The sequence below is a fragment of the Peromyscus leucopus genome, chromosome 15, assembly GCF_004664715.2.
Source record: "Peromyscus leucopus breed LL Stock chromosome 15, UCI_PerLeu_2.1, whole genome shotgun sequence".
Taxonomy (NCBI): domain Eukaryota; kingdom Metazoa; phylum Chordata; class Mammalia; order Rodentia; family Cricetidae; genus Peromyscus; species Peromyscus leucopus.
This window is the reverse complement of record NC_051076.1, coordinates 33,554,068-33,572,600: the sequence shown is the minus strand read 5'-3', so window position 1 is coordinate 33,572,600 and position 18,533 is coordinate 33,554,068. Positions and strand designations below refer to the sequence as shown.

At 38.6% G+C, this 18,533-nt stretch overlaps 1 protein-coding gene across 4 annotated transcripts in view; it reads right to left on the bottom strand.

Moving 5' to 3' along the window:
• The window catches only part of Dcaf6 (DDB1 and CUL4 associated factor 6), a 115,113-nt gene that overhangs the window by 50,649 nt on the left and 45,931 nt on the right, over window positions 1-18,533 (bottom strand). For 2 of the 4 annotated variants that reach the window (XM_028864384.2, XM_028864385.2), the window contains exons 8-11: window positions 17,136-17,229; window positions 15,255-15,374; window positions 13,031-13,288; window positions 1,471-1,644 (exon numbers count right to left, since the gene is read on the bottom strand). In XM_028864384.2, the coding sequence (XP_028720217.1) occupies window positions 1,471-1,644; window positions 13,031-13,288; window positions 15,255-15,374; window positions 17,136-17,229 (646 nt within the window). The remainder of the gene's footprint in view (window positions 1-1,470; window positions 1,645-13,030; window positions 13,289-15,254; window positions 15,375-17,135; window positions 17,230-18,533) is intronic. The other 2 variants (XM_028864386.2, XM_028864387.2) reach the window with 1 other exon arrangement.

Genomic DNA, 18,533 nt, shown 5'->3' with positions numbered 1-18,533 from the left:
GTAAAAGGTCATAATATATATGCAGACATTTTATTTCCCTTTTTATTGGTTTTGTTGCATGACTCCTTTTTGCTTTAAAAACATTCTGGGCTATAGTGCTGTATGGAACATGAATTCATAGTAAATTGTTTTATTAATGTATGCCATTATTGTAATCTTGTTAGATTTTCTTCTTTTAAGTATAAGAAAAGATCTCCCATACAGGGAAAAAAAATCAGAGCATTTTGGCATTTCTATTAATGTAGCATGGAATAATAACAAATCAAGCCCCCCAAATTTGTTCCAAATACTACATGTATATTATAGAGGCTTAAATTTATTATATTTACAACACTATTAACAGATGTGCTATGGTTACATGGCTAGAACAGATATTTATAGAGCAGAGGCTGACTAATTCTACCCATAAATGGTACAAATTAATTCCAAGTAATTAAATCAGAGTTTTCAAAGTAATTAACACCCAAACTCATTACTCCTTAGGATGGCAAAGCAAAATATATCAAAGTATTATAAATTTATTAGTGTGAGAATTTAGGCACTTTTTTTGTTCCTTGATGAACATTTTAACACCTACTATAATACCTACACAGTAAGATATATAGTACCTACTACTCATCTTGATAAACATTCATGATGTATCTTTTATTATTCTCAAGAAGTGTTAAAGGAATTGGAGTGTTAATATATTATAATGGCACTGACCATTATGATATATTATCAGAATTTGATAGCTTAAGAACAGGAAACTGAAATCATAAAGTACTTTTCCTGCCCTATATAAGGAAGTTGATTATAGCACTGATAAGAAAATGCTGAAAAAATCAAATAATAACAGAAGGCAATGATGGAGCAAGCATGCTAGTGTGGCCAAATACTTACTAGGTCCATTTAAAAATATTGGTTAACTACAGACTTTAAAAAAAGAAGAACCAAGAGTCTATAAGCATAGGTTCATTTTGGCAAATAGAAAATTTCTACAAAAATATCAAAGCAGGCATGAAATTCAGTAGATTTTTTTTTTTTTTTGGTTTTTCGAGACAGGGTTTCTCTGTGTAGCTTTGCGCCTTTCCTGGAACTCACTTGGTAGCCCAGGCTGGCCTCGAACTCACAGAGATCCGCCTGCCTCTGCCTCCCGAGTGCTGGGATTAAAGGCGTGCGCCACCACCGCCCGGCAATTCAGTAGATTTATCAGAAAAAGTTCAACAGCTTTAAAAGTATAAACAGTTGCCCCTTTCCAAATAGTTTTACAGTAAGATAACGCACTGTTGTATATTCACGCCTCCGGTAAGGCTCCTGTCAACCTGCCCCTCTAGTAGCAGACACTGAACACCACTATATTGCCAGGAAGGGAAGGAAAAGCCGCAAGCACATTAGGTCCCCATCTGAATGGGAGGGAACACTGGACTCCACAGAGCGGTATTAGAAAGCAACTGGAGAAGCTGCTGGAGCACACTTGACATCAATAACCTGAAGCTCGAGGGTCCCGTGAAGAGCCCTCAGGAGGAGACTGATCGGAAGTGGAAGCGGAAGGCTGATGCTGGGCCTGTGCTAACTCTTGCTGCCTCTGCTGCTCAGCCTTCTTAAGCCTCAGTTGCTGCAGGCGCTTACGGAGCAAAGCTATCTCAGGCCCCCTTAAAAATTCTGACACAGACAGAAAAAGAAAGAAGAGAGTAACACAAGGAAAAACAGTGCAAAGTTGACTATACACTTAAAAAGGGGAAGATTAAATGAGACAGTTCAAAGAGGAATACCAAACACATTACTGATAAAATAGTCATTAAATTATGAGACAAGACTATACACATACAACCAAATGTTCCTCTTTAATTTTGATGAATTAGATACATAATTTCTACAAATATCCAAGTAACCAAATTAATGAAAATAAAGTCCTCCATAAGCAAAACACTATTTTACTTTATTTTATGGTACTTTACTTCATATTATGATACTACGGATTGAATATAGGGCCTAAGCACATATTTGATCACTGCACTATACACTTAGCCTGTAAAATGCTAAATTAAACATTCAATTTTTCATCATTTTCTTTGTACAGAAAATAACTATAAAATATTAACTTAAATAATCTAAACAAAAAATTAAGTTACTTTACTAATTTCAATAAAATAAATAACAATTAAAATTCAATAAAAGGAGTTAAAAGTTATGTATTTAAAAACAATTCTTAGAATTCATTAGATCTTTTAAAAATTCAAGTTATATGTCATATCCTTAAAAATGTTCCTTTTTATGTTGGAATTGTCATTTATCTTTTATATTTTAGTTCAAAAAGATTTATACAACATTTTATTAATCTTTTCTGAGGAAATGATCCAGGTGAAAAGAAAAATTCCATGAAATTCTGCAGAGGCAGTTTTATACCTATTACATATGAGGTTTCAGGGACAATAAAACATTGAGCAAGCTAATCCTTCCCCTACGGAGTTTACATTCTGAGGGAAAACAGGCATCTGTGACTACACCAACACACACGGAGATGTACGCATGTATGCCCCCGGGGTAACTGCTACGACAAACTAGTACAGAAGGCCTGGAAGACAGATGGAGGGGAGAGACTGCTAGTTTGTGACCAGTCCTCAGGAGATCTTCTATGTGCTGCAGTAAGCTACACAGCTATCATGAGGAAGCTGTTCCTGCAGGAGGAAAGGGCAAGCGGAATGCTCAGCAGAAATGTGGGGGATGTGAGGGACACAGGCAGCGTATTTGCTAATGTCTAGACAGAATGAGAAAGGGTGGGCCTAGGTACAGGGAAAAGAAGCTGTCATTTGCTACAGTGAAGAAAGAACAATTCATTCTGAAAAGAACTAATAGCCATCCAAGTAGAGAAGGTAATCAGAGATTGATGTCAAGAGTCAAGAATCCCTAACAGAAATTTGGATGTCACTGATTGTGAAACTTTAAGGCCCCTGACAAAAGATAAGAACTGAGCCCTGGGAACTTTAATATTAAGAGGAAGACCAGAAGAAGCCAGGGGTAGGGCAGGCACAACTGAGGGACCAAAGTACTGTAGGTAAAGTGATGAAAGTGTGTCTACAAAGGATGGAGCAGGCCAATGTGTCCGTGTTTCTAATACAGTCCTGAAAAGGACACTGGCTGAGACCTTCGTACTCTGTAAGTCAACGACAGCACTGATGAGACTGTTGTGTGTACCAAGATGAGGCCGAAGAGACGGTAGCAGGTTCAACAAGTGAGGAGGGCAATGAAAGAGAAACAGAAAGCACATACACGCTGCAGAAGTACTGAAAGTACTGAATGTTAGTACAGGGGGACATTCGATGGGGTGAAGAGGAAAAGAAAAAGGGAACTTTGTGTGTTTTAACCAGGGAGAAAGTTTGTGCTGCTAGAATACAAATTGAGAAGGAAAATACAATACATGAAAAGAAGTCGGCGAGTGCAGAGGTCCATAAAGGTTTCCTAGTGAGATCTGAGCTTGCTTTACCCGAGGGCTGCACTAGAAGATTGCTTGACCATGTGCATGGTTACTAGGTGACTGGAAGGGTCCGCACTGGGCTGTGCTAGCGGGAGGTCTTTTGCTCCACCCATTGGCATTCCTATAAACAGCCCTTTAGAAGAGACAGAAGGGGACAGTAGGTAAGGATCCAGGCCCTCCTGAGGCTATCTTGTGTTTCTATCTGTTTCTCTCCCCTCCGTCCTTCTATCTAATATCTCTTATCCCTCACTCCTCAAGAGTACCCTGTTGTAAAATGTGGGAGCCGGTCTCCCAGCTGGCTCCCACAGGCAAGTGCAGGACAGGTATCCCTGAACAGATCAAGGACATGAAGAAAAATTAGCTTTTAGTAATGGAAGCACATACAATTCCTCTTAGTAATACTTACAACAAATTACATTCTAGCCTCTCGTGCAAATTTTTGTTGTTGTTTGGGGAATCAAGGAAACTTGAGTCATAAATATCTTATTACCATGGCTTCTGTTTATAAAGAATTGTCTTCAACCTGCTAATTAAGAATTAATGAACAAATCATCTTGAGTGAGATAATCCAGACCCAGAAAGACAAATAAATACTAGGTATGTATTCTTTTAGATATGCATATTAGGTGTTAAGTCAATCATAAGCAAACTACAAGCAACAGAACCTGGAGGCTAGGTATAAAGTAAGGGACTAGAGGAGATGGTTAGATCTCCCCAGGAAGGGGAAATAGAATACATAGTTATGGATGAAAGGGACTGGAATGGATAAAGAGGGCATGGGGAGGGAAGATGGGATAAAGGAGGGACTATGGTGAGAGACAGCTAAAATTAAGGGCCATTTGAGTGGTAGTATGGAAACCTAACACAGTAGAAGCTTCCTAAAATACATACATACTATATATGTATATCTATCTATCTATCTATCCACACACATATATTGTCTTCATACATATATGAAGACAATCTAAACAAATTTATCACATAACAGAGGAGACAGAGCCCCAACTGGACATCTCTTGTCAACAAATGAAGTTTCCAGTACTGGGATTGGGTTACATCTAATTGAGTTGTTGGCCAAAGGGGTTCCATGGGATCTGCCAAACAACCCAGGCTGCTGCAAAGACTATGGTTGCTCTCCACAAACTGATGGCAAGGGTTCATTGCTGAAGATAGCACCTACACAACTCACTGAACATGGAGAAGTCAAGCTGGCACCTATTTAGAGCCTTCACCCCACTAGCTAGTGTTCTTGGTACTGGACAGTACCCTGCATGATACCAAAGGAGAAACATAAACACCAACCCAACTACAATCTCTCTGGTCCACAATGGTGTCCCGCCTGCAAAACAGGCCAGTACAATGGTGGCACAAAGCCTGTGGGAGTGACCAACCACTATCAGATCTGACCTAAGTCCCACTCCATGAGATGGAGTCCATACCCGATGCTGCTTGGCTGACCAAAAACCTGAGAACAAATAGCCCAAGGACCTACGGGAAAACCAAATACTACTCTTCTACAAAGGGAATGTAAAATACTCAGATCAGTTCCTTGCTCATCCAACATCAGAGAAGCTTCCTCCTGCAGAAGATGGGAACCAATACAGAGACCCATAGCTACACAATATGCAGAGAGAGAAGAGACCTCAGAACACAGCCCTAATGAGATGTCTCCATCATCCCTCCGCTCAGGGTTCAGGGAATCATGTAGAAGAGAAAGCAGAAAGAATGTAAGAGCGAGTGGTGGTGGAGAATACCAAAGAAACAAAGCCTTCTAAACAGAACAGGACTGAAGCACATATGAACTCACAGAGAGTAAGACAGACAGCATGCACAGGGCCTGCATGGGTCTGCACCAGATGGGGTTCTAGAGCTGAAAGGAGTGAACACATGCTCCATCCCTAACCCAGAAGCTATCTCCAATTGATAACCACTTAAGAGAAGGAAGGAAGAAAGGAGGGAGGGAGGGAGGGAGGGAGGGAAGTTAGTTTCCTCCAAGGGAAACAAACTACACTTAAGAGTAGTCTGCTTGCCCAGCAGTAGATAGCCAACAGAAAAGGAACTCAATGGCTTCTTCGAGTTTCTTTCTCTAATAGTGCTGGTGTCAGGACTTTTTCCTTTCTTTTTTTTTTTTTTTTTTTTTTAAACCCTACAGGACCTCTGCGTAAATAACATGGCTTCAAATTTTGTGTTTTTATGGGATTCCTGAGTGTATGAACAAGAGGGATTTTGTGTCTATATCTGTTTCTTGTGCCTTTTCTTGGACTCTTTTCCTTCTGTTTGTTTTATACTATTCAACTTCCTTGTTTTTGTTTTATCTTATTATATTTTATTTTTTTATTACCCCTTAGATGTCCGTTTGTTTTCTAACAGAAAGGGGGTAGATCCGGATATTCAGAGAGGAAGACTGGGAGGAGTAGAAGGAGGGGAAACCATAATCAGGATATATTATATAAAAAAAAACCATATGCAATAAAAGAGAAAAAAGAGTTAATGAACAACTCAAGTATCATCAATAGACTTCTACTGTTAGTTCTTCCTGGGAAGTCTGCCAGTACCAAGGAGGACACTATGTACTGACAAATCCTGTTAATACAGTTATTTAACAGTAATACTGCTAAAGTGTTCAGCATCCCATATTTTAGTCAGTATAATAGTTAATGCTTTTAGCATCATGAAATACAATTATATAATCATAAGGTTTGTCTTTTACACTCAAAAGAAATCTACCATTATCAGAATACATATTGGTCAAATTATGTTTGAAGAAAGTAGGGGGAGAAACAAGGGGAAGGAGAAAAGGGAGGGTGAGGGGAGGGAGAGAGACTGAGATCTGGAGCCATTTGGTGTTATGTAAGACAATAGCAGACAGGTAATGCTCGAACCTCAATCCAGCAAGGCTTAGTTATCCTATATGCTCTCATTCAGTGCAGTTATTTAAAAAAGAATCTGTCTCTTAAGTAAGGTTGTTATTCCCACCTTAGGTTAATTTACAAGAGGAAAAATGTCATCCTAACGCTAAGTAAAGACTGAATCAAAAATTCTCAAGAGATCGATCAGATTAAGCAAACAGCTCTGCTTACCAGCTTGGAATATTACAGCAGCTGAGCTATAAAGACTCACATTATATCCTTTTAAAAACAAGTAATTATGTATGATTTATAAATGTATATAAATGTCTGGAAGATTAGTTTTTCTTAACATAAAACCAAATTGAAAGGTAATACAATAACTCTTTTGGTTTAAATCCTTACAACTAAACACTCAGCAAACTACTGAGAACTACTACAGAGAATCTCCTGTGCAAAATTACTAACCCTATTCTCACTTTCTTCTCAGTTTTCTGGCGACTCTCCCTAACAGGCTTAATTTCATTAAGACAGGAGAAAACAAAAACAAAAACAAAAACAAAAAAAAACCCCACACCTACATTTGAGTCAAGAAAGGGCACTTGGTTACAGCATCACTCCACATCTTTACAATATACAGGGCCTTCTGAACAATACATTATATTCCTATCTAACTCAGTGATACTTATCTGTCTGCTCTCAATTTTTCTTCCACTTACAACTTGTTTCCCGTCTTGGGTCTGGTATGATCCTACTTTAAGGAACTTCCATCTAGCTATTATTTGGGCTTTGACAATTTCGCTTTACTATACTCAGTATTTAAGTCACTAGTGATGTTTCTATAGAGCTAACTTTAGTGTAATGGTTATATATAGTATGAAAATTATGAATTTAAGCAGTTATTTGCAAATAAGAATCCTCATACAGGCCTTCCTATCTACCTATCTTCTGGTAATAATAGAATTCTTGCAGTCTGAGTGATCTATTTAATTAGAAACTTAGAGCTTGTGGAAGTGATTCCAGTCACAAGGGAGTCTCTGTTCCAAAGTGAATTTTGTATACACTGAAATCACCATCTAATCCAAAGTTGCCACAGTCTCTAGTCATGGTTTTAAATGGGTTCCAAGTGAATATAAAGGAAGAAAAATGAACTACCACTACTCTCTCACCCTAAGCTTTCTAACATGGAAAATGTTTACAAATGATGCAGCAAATGAAAACTATCAAAGTCTAGCCAGCTTCAGCAAGACTACCTTGGTAAAGAGGAGACATCCGAGCACCACCAACAGAGACAGTAATGTTCTGTACTTACACTGGAACACTTTAGAGTAAACTCATAAGCATTTCACTTAATTTGGCATAAAGTGGTATTTTTCTTATTTAAAAAATGTAATTTTATAAACACACTTGCTTCTATAAAGTCTTGTAAATAATCCATGGAAGAATGTACATAGGACCACAATCTCTGAGCTACAAATGCAGGAAATGGTTTCAAGTAGTCTGACATAGCAATTAAAATAAAAATCAAGACTACCAGGATGAAGAAGCAACAACATAAGGAAAAGTCCACCACTGACTTAACACTCTACTTGAGCCTTCCATATTTTCCTAATTCTGCTCCAAAACCCAGAGCCCGTCTCAGTATGCTCGAGAGACCTGTCCTCATCCTCTATTTTGTATCCCTGCTTCACTTGGGCCTCACTTCACTCTTCTCCTGCCAGGATTCTAACTGTCTGATTCATTCACTTAGATTTACAACAAGATTTTAGAGACATATTTCTGTAGGCTAACTTAAAATATTTTTATAACAAGTCAAAAAATTATTTAGCCTATAACTGTAGAGCAAAACATGGACCCCAAATGACAGACTGGAAATCTAAACACTGCATGCCTCCTACATGCTGTTAACTGTGGAGAGCTTGTTGGGTGTAGTGGTGCATGGCTTTCATGCACTTGGGAGCAAAGGCAGGAGGATCCAGAGTTCAAAGCTAGCTGGGACATGAGATGCTATCTCAAAAGACTCCTCAGAAAGACAACAGCTTACCAGACATATCAAAAGTTAATGGCCAGCTAGGCGGTGGTGGCGCATGCCTTTAATCCCAACACTCAGGAGGCAGAGCCAGGCAGATCTCTGTGAGTTCAAGGCCAGCCTGGGCTACAAAGTGAGTTCCAGGAAAGGCTCCAAAACTACGCAGAGAAATCCTGTCTCAAAAAAAAGTTAATGGGCAGGGATAGTGGGATACATATGTGACCTCAGCACTCCAGATTCTCAGACAGGAGGGCCTCCTTCCCCACAAAACAGTTCATGAACTGGGGTTAGAATTCTAAAGACTAAAATATAACTGGATGTCTTATAATATTCTTACTGCATATTTAGAAACAGACTATTGTTGAGGGAAGATAGATATTCTTATTACAGACTCGTCAGGCAATGAATGCCCAATCTTTGTGAGATCCCAGGCTAATAAAGTCATAAACAAATCAATCAAATTGAAAAGAAATCATAAAGTATAATAGGTACATTTGTAAAATAAACAAGGTTCTATTAAAAATGTAATATTTTAGGGCAAGTAGGAAAAAAAGGGGGGGACTCTAAGATAATCATGGGACCACTCTCTTGGGAGGTATTTAAACTGAAGAAAACCTTTCTACTAAAAAGAACAATAAGAACTTAAAGACAAAGGAGGGGGAGGCAAAAGAGAGTTTGGCACAGTAGAGGAACTGAGAGGAAGTCAGTACCGACAGAACCTGATGATGACCTACGGATAAAAAGACAGCATGAGAAGAAGCTAGAGTGTACAAGGCCAGTCCATGAGGGTTCTCAGAGGTCCACAGGAAGACTTTCAAGTATTTTCTTTCTCCGCTCTATCTCTAAATACAAAGCTTTCATAGAGTGCTATCCACAGCCAAACTGATTAAATGCTTATTGTGTCCTCTTCCTGGAGAATAACTTTACAGAGGAGAACATGAACAGATGCACGGACATCAACTAAGAGATAAGGAATGATAGTGAATGAAAAGAGGTGGAAGACAATTCAGATACAGCAGCAATAGGACCTGTTGATGAATTGAATAGGAGACATAAAGAAAACCAAAGGATACAAAACAACTCATGGGTTATTAAAATAAGCAAATAAAAGTAAAGCATAAAAGGACTAAAGTAAAGGCTAGTGAGATGGCTCAGGAGGTAAGTCCTGCCAAGTCTACAATCTCTGATGAAAGTTGTCCTTTGACCTACATATGCACACACACATGCACACACACACACACACACACACACACACACACACACAGCACAGCGCAAATGTAATTAAAATTTTTGAAATGTTTAAAAGAAAAGGACTAAGGTATAACCATTAAGAGATGGGAAGGACAGGAGGCTGCATTAAGTTGTATTTTGGACATATTATTAAATTAAATCACTGAAAACAACCAAAAAGCAGTCCCATACAATAAATAGGCAAAAGAATCTGAAACCTGGGTTGTAAGACAAGACTTAAATGTACCTTTGGGAGTCATACATTAGAAGTGAATCACAGATGGGCACAGTTTACATAGAAAAGAGAGGAGGGTCATCCTAAGAGGTTCAACCACAATCTTCAATCAAACATAGACAAAACAAAAAAAACTAGCAATGGTTATGAGAAACTTAGCCATGATGGATAATAAGAGCAAGTGAGCAAGTATGGAATGAATGCCAAGAAAGGCAAAAAGGGAAAGACTATGTTAAATGCAACTAGTCAAAAAAAATCTGCTAAGGTACTAACAGAGACATAGTCTCACGATTGGCAAGAAAGAGCTCACTGGTGACATTGACAAAAATTTCCACAGGAAAAGGAGGCTGAAAAGCAAATTTTAGTTGGTTCATGAATAAATGGGGGGTGAAAATGGAGTTGCAGAGAAATGTAGAAGTGGAGCAATAGAGCAGCCTTATTTGCAGAAATGTAGGATGATCAAGAGATGCTTTCTGTTTTTAGGAAAGAGATAACAGTATGTTTGAGGCTAAATGGAAAAATTAAGCAGAAAAAGTAATAATGAGGCAGGAAAAAAAGTTGAAGCCTTCAGGAATCTGGGAAGGCAGGGGAACAGGAGTGTAATCCCTGGGAATCTGGGAAGGCAGGGGAACAGGAGTATAGTCCCTAGGAATCTGGGAAGGCATGAGTTGAACTGCTCCAGCCAGATGTGACAGGAGAAGATTCATTTCTTCTAGACAACGTTAGAAAGCTGAAATGGTCAAGAAAATGAGTGATTTGTTCTTCACTGTGAAGGAGTTATACAAGGTCGCAGCTTATGGAGTAGAGAAGGTAAACCAGAATACTAAAATTTTAAAAGCCAGGGAGAGGTAAGAAAACATTCTTAACAGCTGGACAGCGAAAGCCTGGAAAGACAGACTGCTCTGACAAGTGTTCACTAACATTTATGGTGTGACTTTCACCATCATCACTGAGAGATTCAGATGTAGACCATGAGAAGGACCCCAAAGCACTGGGCTAGTTTTCCTTCTCACTGTCCCTGTAGTCAACTAGTAAAAATGACAAAGGAAAGACATGTGATATAAAGGAAAAGCACAGACATTTACATAAAGAGATGTCCACAGCAAGACGAGTGTAGAGAAGCAGTCACCTCCACTTTGTCTAGCTCTACAAAGGCACCGACAGAAGCTCGGCTCCAAACTGACATTCCCACTATTACATTCTCACAGCGAACAATCCCAGTGTCTATTAAGGCACCTGGATTTGGACAGGCATTGGTAAGCACAAATGGATCAGAAAAAACAAAAACAAAACATTAGGTCCTTGCTGTAGACATGATGGATGCTAAGATAACAAAAGGGCTACTATTGAAATAATTATAGGCATAATCTACATCTCACACCAAATCATTTTCCTCAGAAGTGGTACAATTTAGAAAACAGGAAAATACTCTAATCATAGCTTATAAAAGTTAAGCAAAAGTCTCAATCTACTAATTCAAAACATGTCCTTACTATCTTTGAAATGTTTATGGACAAAGGTACTAAATAGTATTCACATAATGATCATATGGTCATCACAAAACTATTCGTTATTGCTTAGTATATTAAACACTAAAAGGAGCTCAGCAGTTTAAACTGTGGTATGAAAATGTATAAAATAACTATGAAAAACATTTTTTTAAAGCTCCAAAATATTTAACTCACAAATGTGTTTAAGAAATAATTGGGACTATTTAAGACTCAGTAGGACTTAAAACTGGGCTAAAGAGTCTTTTTGCTAAGTTTTCCTGATAACTTATGATTGCTTAAAATCTCTCAGAATATTTGCAACCACACTACTACTTTAAAAATCCTTATCTTGAGGCTGCAGAGATGGCTCAGCCATAAAGAGCATTATTCCTCTTACAGAGGACCTGGACTCAGTTCCCAGCACCTACATGGTGGCTCACAACTGATTTAACTCCAGTTCCAGGGAGGCTGATGCCCTCTGATGGCCTCCTCAGACACAAACGCAATGCACATGCCTATGCGCAGGCAAAACATTAACACACATAAAATAAAAATTAGTATTTCTAAAATTTTTCTTATCTTCACTAATTATACTAGTTTTAGTCTACTTCTAACTCTGTTTCTCAAACAATTCAGAATATTTTATTTTCCCTCAAGCTGAAATGCCACGTAAAATGCAGAAAAGTTGACTTTCTAGCTCAGCTTTAGCTTATATTTTTATAAACTATACATAGTGTTAATAGTTATGCAGTTGATGCTGCATTCTATTCCCATAGAAAGTGAGTATTAATTACCAAAAATGAGATATAGTGATAAAACTGCACTTAATTTAAAACATCCATCATCTGGGATCTGGCATCCAGGACAGCCTGGAGGCGAAGCTTGTTAGGAAACTGTCAGAGGTCCTAGCTTAGGTGCTAGCTGTATTCCTAGCTATCTTCCTTGCTAATATTTCTGTTGTCTGTCAAGAAACTGCTTCCTTAAAATAACTTAAAATAATAAACAAATATATTATTTTTACTATATTTACAAGTATAGTAAAAATTTCGAGTATATATATATATATACATACTGATATTATTGCAGATAGTAGTATATTCCATAGTTGGGAGAAAAAAAAAACATGAGACGTTACTGTATTGAGAGAATATGCTAACAGAATTTAGGAACTGATTTTTTTTTTTACTAGCATCAAATAAAGACAAAGATTTGGTAAGAGAATTCCTTTTCATATATATAATAGTGAAATAATTCTCCTAGTAAAGCACACTACGCTGTTGAGAAGGGCCCATTGCAGACTCACTATTCTGAACATATTCAAAGTATTTCATAATCTGAGAAAAAATTAAAAATATAAATACAACAATCATAATAATAATAATGAAGATATATTTTCACTGTCATTTTAATACAGACATAGAACCAAGTAAATCTAGAACATTATTTTCACCTATAATGGTCTATAAAATAATCTTCCAGTTTACTAAACTATGTCAAAATAATGCCTAGTTACCTTAGAAAAACTATCTTATGCAAAATAAAGATTCATTATTTGTAAAAATTCATGCAAATTAGACACACTTGAAGTTTGTGTTTAAGTTACTGTTTGCATACTACGAATAATTCTGACCATTTATTCCATCAAGAAGTTACTGTGATTTAGAATCTTTCACAACAGACCATAAGGTGTTCATTAACAGAGATCAGCACATCAACAGCTTACTTGAAGAATAACATCCTCACCAGACTGCTGATGTGTATGGTGTCCAGACGCCTCAACAGACTGCCTCTGTTCACTGTCTGGAGAAGGCAGCAGAGAAGCAGAATGAGGGCTTTCTATGGCAGATGCTGCTGCCTGAGCCGGATCTGACACTGGAGAGGATGTAGAAGGTTGAAGTTGCTCAGCAGGGGCATCTACATCCATTGCAGTTTCACCCACTTCCAAATTAGGATTTGATGGAACCGTAGGAAGAGTTGAAACATCTGACTGATTTGTTCCACCTTAAAAAAAAAAAAAAAAAAAAAAAAAAAAAAAAAAAAAAAAAAAGCACATGTTAAGGCAAACTCAAGTTTTTAAAGATGTAATTATTTTTATTGTGCACGTCTGAGTGTTTTGGTCACATGCATGCATGTGCCTGCAGAGGCCAAGAGGATACTGAATCCCCAGAACTGGAGTTGCTGACAGTTGTGAGCAGCTATGTTCTGGGAATTGAACTCAAGTCTTCTCCAAAAGCAGTAAGTGCTCTTAACCACCTCTAAGTTGCTCTTGAGCCATCTCTCTAGCCTCAAACTCAAATTTTAAATGCAAAACAAACACAAAAACAAACCTACAGAAACATGTTCTGAAAACACACACACAATATATGTGTGTGTATAATAAATAAATATACAGTACGTTTTATAATGTGCTGGGTAGTTTTATGTCAACTTGACACAAACTAGAGTTATCTGAAAGAAGGGAACTTCAGATGAGAAAATGCCACATAAGACCCAGTTTTAGCAGTGCAGTGGTGGCGCATGCCTTTAATCCCAGCACTTGGGAGGCAGAGGCAGGCAGATCTCTGTGAGTTCGAGGCCCGCCTGGGCTACAAAGTGAGCTCCAGGAAAGGTACAAAGTTACACAGAGAAACCCTGTTTTGAGGGGGGGAAAAAAAAGATCCAGCTTTAAGACATTTTCTTAATTACTGATTAATGGAGGAAGGCCCAGCCCATGGTGGGTGGTGCCATCCCTGGTCCTGGGTTCTGTAAGAAAGCAGGCTGAGCAAGCCATGGGAAGCAAGTCAGTAAACAGCTCCCCTCCACAGCCTCTGCATCAGCTCCTGCCTCCAGGTTCCTGTCCTGACTTCCTTTGATGATGAAAGCGATGTGGAAGTGTAAGACAAGTAAATCCTTTCCTCTTCAACTTTCTTTTTGTTCATCACAGAATAGAAACCCCAACTAAGACATTCAGTGTACCAATAATAGCCACTGGTGGGTTGGTCCACTTGATCAAACAGTCTAGTCAATAGAAATAAAAATCAATGACACATTCTTGTTAAAATAATCAATCTTGCCGGGCGGTGGTGGCGCACGCCTTTAATCCCAGCACTCGGGAGGCAGAGCCAGGCGGATCTCTGTGAGTTCGAGGCCAGCCTGGTCTCCAAAGCGAGTTCCAGGAAAGGCGCAAAGCTACACAGAGAAACCCTGTCTCGAAAAACCAAAAAAAAAAAAAAAAAATAATCAATCTTGGGCCAGAATGATGGCTAAGGATACTTGCTGCCCAGTCTGACTAAGTTTGAAAACTGACTTCCCCAAGTTTTCTTACCTCCACATGCACATACATACATATATGTACACACATACACACACCAAATAGATATCAAATTTTTGTTTTGTTTTGTTTTGTTGAGACAGGGTTTTTCTGTGTTGTGGTGCCTGATCTGGATCTCACTCTGTAGACCAGGCTGTCCTCAAACTCACAGAGATTTGCCTGGCTCTGCCTCCTGAGTGCTGGGATTAAAGGCGTTCGCCACCACCACCCAACTAGATATCAATTTTTTTAAATAATCAATTTTTAAAATTATATGCACGTGCTTATCTTTAGAGTTTTTGTAGACGTCCACTTTCAAAGTGCATTGGAAAGGGACTTAAAATTGAAAATCTTACTTTTGTTTTCTTTGTTTTGAGATAAGTTAAAGAGTTAGGGCTAGTGGAATCAGAAGAGACCTATGACTACTTTGGTTATAAAACACAGTTCAGTTTAGATAGATGAGAGCAACAAAAACTATCTTCTAGTGGGCCTGGTCTGCAGAGTGAGTTCCAGGACAGCCAGGGCTACAGAGAGAAACCCTGTTTCAAAAACAAAGTGATGGAAGGGAAGGGGAGGGAAGGAGAGGGGATGGAAGGAGAGGGAGGAGAAGGGAGGGAGGAGGTGAGGGAAGGGAAGAAGGGAAGAAAGAGAGGGACTTTAACTAGTAAGACAAATTACCTCTGGGCCGAGGTCTTCCCCTTCCTCTATTGCTTTGGGCAACTTCACTTGCTTCTTCAAACCACCTTGATAACATATCAGACATTCTCTGCATCAGCGACACGTTGGGACTTTGCTCTCCTATTACAACATAAATTTTATTAGTAAGTTTGGCAAAAGTCAGGATCTTTAATACAAAAACCTAGATTTAAAGGTCTTTAAAATGCTAGAAATTAAAACATCACATCATCTGAGTAACTTATGTGAATGCATAAGAACCTATTAGAGTCCTTATCACATTTTATAATAATTGAATGAATGACTATCCATGTATGTGTACAGTAGGCTCTCCAATAGTGTATTCTCATCCTCATTTATGCCTGTTCTTAGGGAACTCTGTGTCTCCCCGCTGTCCCACCACTGTTTATTAATAGTTATAAGTGTAACCCATAGGAGGGCCCATGAATTCTAAGTGGAATAAACTGAAGAAAAAGCTTGCTTTCTCACTACAACATTATTATCAAGGACAGACATGAAATAACCTTGGGATTTTACCTCAATTTCCCTAAAACAGAATTCTTACTAGTTACTATAAGTTCCAGGTATTTAATGAGATCAGGTCCTTTTGGGGTTATATGGCCCCAGGTATTTGCAACTAGCTGACAGAGAATGTATTTTGTTTTTTCAACTTAACTCCTTTTCTTTGTTCAAATAAACATCTGTTTGCTTTTCTCCTTTAAGGGCCTTTTATTTTGTTACACCATAGGGAATAGTAAGAGCAGTTTACGTTCTTACAGGGCTGTGGATATTCAGGGCACTTTAGAATGGAAGTATGAAGACCTAGCACTCAGGAGGCCGAAGCAGGAAGACTGTCGTGACCTGGAGACCAGCCTGGAACACAGAGAGTATGAAGACAGGTGGGGCTACACAGTAAGGCCTGGGTTCAAAAGTCAAAACAAACAGAGTATGAGGTCTGATAAAAAATGTAATAATTGGCCGGGCGTTGGTGGCCCACGCCTTTAATCCCAGCACTCGGGAGGCAGAGGCAGGCGGATCTCTGTGAGTTCGAGGCCAGCCTGGGCTACCAAGTGAGTTCCAGGAAAGGCGCAAAGCTACACAGAGAAACCCTGTCTTGAAAAACCAAAAAAAAAAAAAAAAAAAAAAAAAATGTAATAATTATCCAATCATGTCTTTGATATGGTTTGCTTTTTTGAAGATAGGGTCTCCTGACTCTGTAGTCCAGGCTGGTCTGGAATTTACTATGTAGCCCTGGCTTGAATTTATAATAATCCTTTGGTCATAGCCTTCCAAATTCTGGAATTACAGGCATGTAAGCCCCTTTACATACTTTAACTTTATATTTAAGAATATTATAAAATAGAGCCAAAGATACTATACTTAGGAAACTGTTTTGAGTATAAAAGCTTTAATAATAATTAGAGTAAGATTTTGGCTATAGATTCATCAAATAAAATATATTTTATATATAAATTATTTATATATGTATGTATCATATGTGTGTATGCACATATGTATATACAAGTAAAATATACTTATCCAGTGACTCAGCCATTGCACTTCTAGGAATATACCCTGTGATGTATTTGGACACCTCTACAAAAATATTCTTACTAAGATTTCATTGTAGCATCATTTACAATAGAAAACAGTGGAAATAAGGGGCTGGAGAGAGGGCTCAGAGGTTAAGAGTACTTGTTGCTCTTGAAAAGGACCCAGGTTCAGTTCCCAGGTGGCTCACAACCATCTGTAATTCCAGCGCCAGGGCATCTGATGCCTTCTTCTGCTTTCCACCAGGACAAGGAGGAAAAACACTCACACAGACAAGATAAATACATCTTTAAATAGCACATGTCACAGAAAAGTCGGCTAAAGTATAGTTACCATCTCGTTCTCGTTCACTCTCTGGCCTTGCTCTGGGACCAGTATCTGACCAATCACCACGAAGTCTCAAGCGTTTAACCGGAGGCTGTCGTAACTACAAGGTAATAATCATAAGTAGAGTCTATGTAAGTCTAAAGAACAGATTTGCTTCCAACATCTATTCTGGGGATGGGGGATTGAATCCAGGACCTTGTGCAGATGAGCTAAGTACTATACCTCTGAATTAATCCCCAGTCCACAATTCTTACAGCACACTTTAATGGAGCATTTCCAACACCCTACTATCTTTAAGTATGGAAATGAAATGCTAGATCAATACACGAAATACTGCTATATGGTGTATCAGTCTTTTACAGAGCTCATGATAATAAATATCCACTGGTGCTACAGTCTGTACTTATTATCCTCAACCTAAAAAGCACAAATACAACTTTGAGACTGTGTACATGTAAGCTGGGTTTAGTGGTGCCCACCTGCAATCCCAGGTGAGGCAGGAGGATCACAATTAGACAAGACTAGCCACTGAATATATGTGTCTCACTGACCTACCTGAAAGAGCGATTTTCCCACAAATTTGTTCTATAATACACAAAGTATGGCTTTATTTATTTTAAAAATAAAGCCCTACAGAAATGATACCAGCCGGGCGGTGGTGGCGCACGCCTTTAATCCCAGCACTCGGGAGGCAGAGCCAGGCGGATCTCTGTGAGTTCGAGGCCAGCCTGGACTACCAAGTGAGTTCCAGGAAAGGCACAAAGCTACACAGAGAAACCCTGTCTCGAAAAAAAAAAAAAAAAAAAAAAAACAGAAATGATACCAATTTTCTTAGCAGAATTCTACAAATTTATTTCTGCTCAAAACTCCCTACCTGCTAATCATTCTCAAAGAATGTATCATTCATTCTCTTTAAGCCCAAGTGTTCACCTATTGCTTTTCATTGCCTTTCTTCAACCCTTAAGCACCGTGCGTCAACATCACTCTTTTCTTTTCCTTACTCATGTCTTCTCACCTGGTTCTCTAACATACTGAAAGTTCTTCTATTGATGTGAAGAGACTCACAGTTTCCTAAGAGCTCATATGTTTCTCCCTAGCTACATTTACTCCACCATTCCTCTCTCAGTCCAATACAGTCAATGTTTCCATTGTTGCCGCTGGTTGTTTTGCTTTTTTAATCTTTCCACTGATACCATTCTTACCAAGATTACCAAACATTCTAGTTAGCTTTCTATTGCTGTGATAACAACTTGGAGAGGAAGGCATTGATTCCTCCTTACAGCTTATGGTCCATCATGAAGGGAGCTCAGAACAGGAACTAAAGCGAGAACTGAAGCAGAGCTCATGGAGGAATGCGACTTTCTGCTTTGCTCTCCATGGTTTGGCCTGCTCTCTTACATAACT